Below are 9,039 nucleotides of genomic sequence, written 5' to 3' on the forward strand. Positions count from 1 at the left end.
TCTCCCCATAACCCACATCAATCTCCAACTGCACACCATAGCCCTGACCTCTTATCACTGGCCACTTACAGTCCCTGACGTCCGCGGGGGGCAGCGCTTTATTTTGGATAACAGCCATTTGCTATTCTTAAAACTCAACTCAGTGGTGCAGTGTTGAGGGAGAGAGCTCTGTTCTCCCTCCACTTTCTTCTGCCTGTAGCTTTGTCCCGGTATTATGTTTTTTGTTGCCGTTTCCATCGAGCCTGCGTGAAAGCGAACGGACTTGATTAGTGAGTGAAACTGTTTTTTTGTGTGTGTGTGAGGAGGCCTGCTTCATATCAGTCATGAGCTCCAGCCTTGTCAACTCTTTAGCCAAAGTCTATGACCGAAATCCTCTTCATGGCCAGAAGACTGGCGGAAGGAAGCTCTCACTTAATGGATCGGACAAGTCCCAGGCCTCTTCACCGTCGCCCTCCTCCACTCCCGATGCCGCCCTGCGCTGCGTGGAGAGCCGAATGGACTCACTGAGCTCTCAGATGGAGCGCTTGCTCAGCATGCAGCAGACCGTCTTGACCCGGCTGGATGGCCTGTCCCTGGACGTCAGGGGCATGGGTCGGGACCTGGCATCGATGCACCAAGAGGGCCACGGAGGGAGACGCGGGTCCGGGGTTCAGGCGGCGTGCAGGGATCTGCACGGGGCCGTTGAGAGGGCCGGTGAGCAGATGGAGAGTCAGGGATGCAGACTGGATGCGGTGGAGAGGCTTTCTGAGGGCACCCAGCAGGTGATCAGCTTCATTGGGGAGGTAGTGAAGAGCTCCAGGCTGGTGGAGCTGCTGTTCAAACAGCCTGGAAAGAAGGCGAACAAGAAGGTGAGAGATTTAACAACATCACAAGCGAGGTTTTCCACCAAGACGTGCTCTCAAAATCCAGTGTTTTTCCATCTCGTGTTCTGTTCTCACCTCACAGTGGTTCTATTACCGTGTGCTGTGTCACCAATGTCGCCATTGCGAGAGTTCTAATTGCATTGTGATCATAGCGACAGATGCATTACGTGCTGTTGGAAAGGTTGCAAATCCTTTCGATGGAATATGTGACCTGTGTGCATAATAAATAGCTGGCTCTAAAACCTGAAGATTTTGCCGGTAAAATAAGGGATCTGAACAACGCTTTTAGGTCCCTTCTTTGCATATCAAGCTGCCAGTCATTCTTCATGGTTCTGATATGGCTGTGAACACATCTATTATTAGCTCTGCTGTACTTCAACATGTCATTCTGTGTAATGTTAAGTAATTTTCCCTGTTGCAGGCATTGTCATTTGTCTCTGAGGTGTAAATGATTCGAGTCAGCCTGGTTATCTTATCCGAACTGTGTCTTTATCAGTTTAGTCCGGCCAGTTCTGAAGCCACACCTAGTCTGCATGTTTGTTATTCATCTCTTGGAAGCAATATTGATAATGTGCACAGCGTAGTGGGCATAACCTTTTACTGCCTTGTCTTTGGAGGATATCCGTGTGTGTTTGCGTGCAAGTTGGAATAACTTCAGCAGCTGTTTGTATGGAACGTGGTTAAGCAAACAGATGTATGACATGAACAGACAGCCTCTGTCACACATTAATTGAGAGAGAAACCGCAGCAGGGATCACCTGAACATCTTTTCTGCCATCTTGTAACGTGTCAAGCATGGATACTGCCCTTATGTTATGTTCTTTAATCACTGTATAGTATATGTGGGAAAGAATATAGCGGTTTCCTGGGATGATATTTGACCTTTGATCTTTCTCCTGGAAGAGGCATCCATTCCACACGACATTATGCTTGAGTTACGGGGTCAACCGAAGCAGCATTAACGAACACTTCTGCTTGCTGTCTGACGAATGTGCAAATGGAAAACGCATTTATGACAACGCTGTTCCCGACAGAATAGTTGCAAATATAAGGGTTCTGATTTTTAAACCCGTTTCAAGTTTTGTCTCATGCTTGATCTTTGTTTCTGCTTTCTGCAAGCAGGCAAAGGATGACAAGGATAAAACCAAACTGAGCCTGAAGGGCTTGAAGGCCCAGAAGAAGAGGAGACCTGTGGAGGCGTCAGGTAGGCTCAAACAGGAAGTAACACTCCAAGTTTACGCTGAGACGTCCACAGCATCTTTATCCTTTGACGATCTGCTGAAATAGATATATATATATATATATATATATATATATATATATATATATATATATATATATATATGGAAGTTTAAAACTCTAGTAATATATCAGCAGATAGACCTTTATTTTTTTAAACATTAACACATGACTGATCGTAGACTAAGTAGTGGGACATTATACAGTGTGGAAATCAACTGGTCAGTGCTCTCTGGTGGACAATAGTGTGCAATGGTGACAATGTTTATTTATTCAATTTGGCAAACATCGTCACTATTGCCTCCAATATATAGTAATGTATAGCATGAGTGACTTGTATCTATGCCATCCATTTTCAAAACACATTGAAAACAATAGTTTGGACGTTTTGACGTCCATGCCGAGTGCCAAACATCGCTTATTTGCTTTGTTGTTCCCATGTCAGACGCTTCTGTGCAGAATGAGCCTGTGCTGCAGGAGCAGGTGGAAAAGCTCAACAGGCAGAACACTGAGCATTCCCACGGAAGGGCCGAGGCTGACAATCAGAAGGGGGAGGAGGAGAGGGGAAGTGGGGGAAGAAGACAGGAGTCGGCGGAGCTGATCCTGGTCGGACCGCACACCACTGCCGCCCAGTCAGAGGACAGGACGAAGGCAACCAAGGAGACAGAGGAGGAAGCGGAGGGGGGGGTCTTTGATGACTCAGAGTCAGAGGAGGAAAAGGCGGAAGAGGGGGCTGGAAAAGTGGAGGATGATGGGAAGACAGAGCATAAAGGGGAGACAGAAGGGTCGTCAAAATCGGAAAAGGCCCCAAGTATCATCGCAGATATCTGCAAGACCTCTCTCCTGCCACAGGAGAGGTATTTTGTTTGCCAATCACAGTTTTATGTTATAATGTATGTCCCAGAATAGAACACTGGGATAACTGATTATCTTTATTTCTTTTGTCGTTATTTATTTATCACAGAAGTCAGTGGAGAGCAAATCCCCAAAAAAAACTGAATAAAGTGAAATATTCAGGTGCTCAACGTGTCCTTTCCTTTTCATGTGTAGCTCTGAAGAAGCCGGCGATGTGGCCACTTGCAGCAAACGTCGTGTCACAGAAGAGGACCCGGTGAAGGACGACCTCAAAAAAAGCAGAGTAGAAGACAATGGAGTGGAAAGTGCCGACGGGCAGGTGGTCGAGGAGGACGAGCCTCGGGCTTCCAAATCTGAGGAAGTAAAGACGGAGGTGGAGGAGGAGGAGGAGAAGGAGGAAGAGTCAGCTGTGAAGGAATTTATTATTGGTAAGACGTGATGTTTTTTTGCATGAGAAACAATCCTGTGAAATAAAACACTGTGGGCATATCTTTGGTTTGGTAGGGAATGTAAGAATCAGGAGTGTTACTGTTTTTGCCAGAATAAAGATGAGTTGATTCGTGAGCAACTTTTATTTTGAAGTTTAGACCTTGGCCTAACTTTGTCATATCCTGTCGTGTATATGGTTTTATATAACCATATAAAGTTCATTTTTTGTTGATAGAAGATAGACACCGATGCCTTACTGGCTTGATCAATTAATCGAAAGTCAAATCAACATAAACTTTGTTGAAAGGTTAAAAGCTTTCTTTGCTATATGCCCTATTATTTTTCAAATACAAGATTAATAGTCACAAAGACACATTTCTTAAGTCAACAATTGTCTAGAAATTATGAAATAGTACAACCGTATGCCTGCAGTTCAAACAAAAACTCAGATTTGATCCATTAGTGATGTATGTAAGACTCCAAAACTCTGTTTGTAAATGAATCCACTTTTTGTCGTATCCATGTGCTGCGAGCTTTCCATAATGACTCGACTTGGTTGTTAGTCGGTGACATTTAACTTTCCGCTGCCCAGATTTTCAAACAGCTCCAGTGTCATAACACCATGGCCACTCGAGCGTCACTAACATGTCAGTCGGCACAGCTGGCAGAGCAGATAGTGAGACATGCTGCTATTTTGATCCACTTTGTTTCTGGGGGCCGAGGCCTCTTCCTCCGACTCTGTGGTACACTCTCGGTTTTCAGCAACAGCAAATTCGTCCTTTCATTTTGTCTTCCTTTGCGATTTCTTCAGAGTCAAGTCCTCCACCGTTAGCACCTTTCGACCACCGCATCGTGACTCCCAAACCCCATCAGATAGCCACCTATTACACCATCAACAGAGACGAGGTCCTGGGAGGGTGAGTACCCCCGAATACCAGGCTCTCGAGAGTTTGTCTTTATTTGGCTCAGGTACAGCCGGAGACACTTCAACACATTGATGAAATAACAGAGGAGCTCACAGCCTGTGAGGGGATGTCTAATATTTTTCCAAGAACTGCATTACCCCTCTAAAGGGCATTTGATTTTGAGCCCCAGGGGGCTCTTCTGAATAAGCGGGCCTCTCCGATGTAATAGACGAGTGCTAAATCCTGCCTCACAAGCTGGAGATTACCCATCTGCACGCAAGCACGTTGTTCAAATTACTGACATAATGGCACAGTTTAAAGCCCTAATTACTGTATGACTGAGGGAGCCATTATGATGATTAACAATTATTTTCATAATCTATTTTCTAATGAATCCAAAATCCAATTTACTGTGATGTAAAACAGAGAATGTTCTTTGTTTGAGTTGCTGGAAGCAATTATTTTTAATTAAAATGGTTATTTCTTCCACTTGTGTAATCCTTTCAGCAGACTCAATGTTTTGTAAATTCAAATTCAAATTTCTAGGATGGTTCTTCTTCGATGCCTGTGCTTGACTCGTCTATGTGGTTTGCTTTGCTTTCATCAGGGGACGTTTTGGACAAGTCCACAAGTGCATAGAAAACTCAACTGGTTTATTGTTGGCTGCCAAGATCATCAAAGCCAGGAGCCAGAAAGAGAAGGTGGAGTAATGATCGGCCAATGAATGCTGAATGCGACACAGATTATGTATGTTTAACGGCCTAATATAGCTGGTAGCTTCACTCAATTAATTTCAATAGCTTTTCTCTGGAGAGCTTTTACTTTGAAGCAGCTGCAATAAATCAGTTGATATTAACAGTATAGTTCACAATAATGAACTTCATTACAAGTCAGGCTCAGAAAACCTCTCATTTCAGGGTTTAGACCCGGGGTGTCAAACTCATTTTCACCCTGGGCCACATCAGCATTTTGGTTGCCCTCAAAGGGCCTGTAGTAACTGTAATGCTGTATGAACTATATATACATATTGTTAAATAACTGTCTTTGCATTTGATTATTCTTTATTCAAGTGTACACATATTGTACATGCATTTATATAAATGAAAAAGTATGTCAGCAAATGTATGTTATTATAACATCAATCCATTTAATTTTGGATTAAGAAACCCACATTACTCTGTCAAAGATCAAACTTTAAAAAATAAAATAACAAAGACAAAGATCAAACGCACATTATTACATCAACTTTATTCAAAGCTTTTTTGTCAGTTGAGAAGGACACAACCTGCTCACATACCTTTATGTGTTCTGGGGCTCACCTGCTCACATACCTTTATGTGTTCTGGGGCTCACCTGCTCACATACCTTTTTGTGGTCTGGGGCTCACCTGCTCACATACCTGTATGTGGTCTGGGGCTCACCTGCTCACATACCTTTATGTGTTCTGGGGCTCACCTGCTCACATACCTGTATGTGGTCTGGGGCTCACCTGCTCACATACCTTTATGTGTTCTGGGGCTCACCTGCTCACATACCTGTATGTGTTCTGGGGCTCACCTGCTCACATACCTTTATGTGTTCTGGGGCTCACCTGCTCACATACCTGTATGTGGTCTGGGGTACACCTGGTCTGGGGCTCACCTGCTCACATACCTTTATGTGAGCAGGTGTGGGTCCCAGCATGTCTAGGGATCATAGAGATGATCATATGCTTTTCAAGCTATTTAGACCATTACATTGTGTCCATGCTTCACATCAGAAAGCTTGGTTCAGAAGACTCTTAAACATTTTTTTTAAAGGTGATGGATCACAATAGGAGGGCGGGGTCTGATGCAGACTGGTGCATCAGTCTTGGTTGACAGTTTGGTTCTTAATGGACTTCCATACTCTCGTCTCAAGTCTCCAAAAATCTCTCCACACACACTATCTTCTCCTATGGTTTTTCTCGCACATTTTCCGTGTACCCCATACTACACGGTATGTTTTTTATTGACTTGCATTTGTTTCTGCCTTGTGTCTGTCTCTCAGGACGTGGTGAGGAATGAGATCCAGGTGATGAACCAGCTGAACCACCCCAACCTCATCCAGCTTTACGCCGCCTTTGAGTCGCGCCATGACATCATCCTGGTCATGGAATAGTAAGTCGGGGCTCGTGCGTTTGTCTGGGCCACACAGTGTTTGTTCTCATTTGTCAATACAACAAACTTACAAGCTCCGGTTCCTGTAGTGTGGAGGGAGGGGAGCTGTTTGACCGCATCATTGATGAGAACTACAACCTGACGGAGCTGGACACGGTGCTGTTCATACGCCAGATCTGTGAAGGGCTGCAGTACATGCATAAGATGTACATCCTACATCTGGACCTCAAGGTAAACCTACTTCAACTTAGAATCGCTGATTCTTCACATTTTACTGTCATTTTGACCAGCTTTCTTGTTGTCATATTATCTAACCCAATCATCAAGGCTGCTTTTTAGGACATTCTTCAACTACTTTAATGCCCATGTATTTATCTATTGTTAAATTATGCTGAGTAACGTGCACTGGTGGGATGTTTTAATGGGCCTGTTTTAGTGGAAGAAAATATCCACTCAGCATTTTTTATTACTACCACTTGGTCACTTTCAGGTTTTAAGATGCATAATTGTTCATTCCTCCTCCATAATCCTGCTCTTTTGTTCCTTTTCAGCCTGAGAACATTCTGTGTGTCAGCAGAGCTACTAACAAGATTAAAATCATTGACTTTGGCCTGGCCAGGAGGTAACATCTGACATCTATTTACATTTAAAACCTTTGTTAAGTCTCAACTTTCACAACAGGAGCTTCTCCGCCCCAGATATATCTCTCATGTTTCTGCTTGTCCTCAGGTATAAACCCAGAGAGAAGCTGAGGGTCAACTTTGGAACACCTGAATTCTTAGCCCCCGAGGTCATCAACTATGAGTTTGTTTCATTCCCCACTGACATGTGGAGCCTTGGCGTCATCACTTACATGCTGTGAGTTGTGGATGCTCATTCACATATACATGTACAGTAAATAAATAAAATGATATATATTTATATAGACTTACAGTAGCATCCCTAACCTCTGTATCCTCTTGGCCCAGGCTCAGTGGCTTGTCTCCGTTTCTGGGGGACGATGACAACGAGACGTTGAACAACATCCTGGCCTGCCAGTGGAACTTTGAGGAGGAGGAGTTTACGGACATCTCCGACGAGGCAAAAGACTTCATCACCCTTCTGCTGGTAAAGAGCAAGAGCTGGAGGATGGGTGCCGCAGAGTCCCTTAGGCACCCCTGGCTGTCAGACCGGAGTCTGCACTATCGACTGAATCAGAAGGTAAAGACCACTATCATGTTAAACAGAGCGGCTCGCATGATTACTGCTACCTTTTATTTTTTCCACCTAAATAAGCTTGTACAATAACTTACACAAATTGAGATTCCATTTCACAAATTTGCAATCCAAATATTGTTTTTGTTACATAGCAGTTGGTAAAGAGGTGACAGGAAATTAGGGCCACCCGGACAACCCGGAAATTGAATTTCTTTCATAAGTTAATTGAGGTTATGCATTGAAAAGTTCTACGATAATTGACGACTTCATAAAGCTCATTCAGTGTATGTTATAAGCTGATGTGTTAGTGAAGACACCAGTCTTAGGATGTGTGACAACATTTTTTAAAAAGCACCAACAGATTGGCAACCAACCAGTGTTCATGTAGTTACTTTGTCCAAGGCACTAATTCAGCGGATCCTCTCTCATTTCAGAAAAACAAGTGCCACTCCACACATGCTTCTTCTCCAGAGAGCCAGACAGGTACGACTGATATTTTGTTACGGCTTCATTTCTCAATCAAAAGCATTGTTTCTTCCCAACCCGGCTGCTTCCAAACTTAAAACCTTGACGTCTGCTTTTTTTCTTTTCTTTCTCTTTTAGAAACACTGTGAGGCCCTCAGCATGCCTTTTGACAATGTCGGGCCCCGGAGCTCAACACTGGACCAATGCTGCTGTACCTGTCTGGCTACTGGATAACTACTCTCGCATCCTCATGTTAGCTTAGCTTCGCAGCTTGTAGTTCTGACCTGAGTAGTGGATCAGACTTTTTCAACGCTGCCATTCAGTCACAAACCATCTGATAGAATGCTTACTGCAGAGCACGACACCTCCCACTCAACCAAAGTGGCCTCGTGCTGGTGTGTAGAACGACCTGTATCGCAGCGGTGAATCCAAAATATTGGAGACTAAAGACTTTGAGTTATTTGTCACTCCTACACATGGAGTGAACAAGTAAAGGATGACAACCAGCCGTTTAGCATCAAACAGACACTGTGGGCAGTTTTGTCATGTTGTCTTGGTTTGTTGCATGCTTTGCACTTTTTGTCCTATTTCCACAAGAGTTTTAGCAAACAACTTTTATAGACCGAAAGCTTTTATTCAATTAATATATTTTTGTGAATACAGATTATTTTTTTCTTTCTTTCTTTCAATTTACAAGTCTTATAAAATGTTATTATTTCTTGAGCGTAAAGTAAAAAAAAATAATAAAAAAAATAAAAAATGTATAACTTGGTTAAAGTTGAAGTCACACCACATTCATTTATTTTGTACAGTATGTAACACAACACCTCCTCTCATTCCCCTGAAAAGTGAGGATATCTCAATGACCGAATCATTTACATCTTCACTGTACACCGGATTGCTTCCTGTAGCTCGCCTTTCGCTTCAGCGGTTTGCAGTAGCCCTCTC

At 43.4% G+C, this 9,039-nt stretch overlaps 1 protein-coding gene across 1 annotated transcript; it reads left to right on the forward strand.

Annotated features, from left to right (window-relative positions):
* The first annotated feature begins 243 nt into the window (after window positions 1–243).
* Window positions 244–8,431, forward strand: mylk4b (myosin light chain kinase family, member 4b). The gene is made up of 13 exons (XM_034531242.1): window positions 244–848; window positions 1,986–2,067; window positions 2,548–2,959; window positions 3,153–3,385; window positions 4,198–4,303; window positions 4,899–4,992; window positions 6,320–6,429; window positions 6,519–6,660; window positions 6,981–7,051; window positions 7,159–7,287; window positions 7,398–7,629; window positions 8,061–8,109; window positions 8,230–8,431. Exons 1-13 carry the CDS (start codon window positions 324–326, stop codon window positions 8,238–8,240), a joined length of 2,196 nt encoding a protein of 731 aa, XP_034387133.1. The 5' UTR covers window positions 244–323; the 3' UTR covers window positions 8,241–8,431.
* The last annotated feature ends 608 nt before the right edge of the window (window positions 8,432–9,039 follow it).

Source organism: Cyclopterus lumpus, chromosome 4, assembly GCF_009769545.1.
Source record: "Cyclopterus lumpus isolate fCycLum1 chromosome 4, fCycLum1.pri, whole genome shotgun sequence".
Classification (NCBI taxonomy): Eukaryota; Metazoa; Chordata; class Actinopteri; order Perciformes; family Cyclopteridae; genus Cyclopterus; species Cyclopterus lumpus.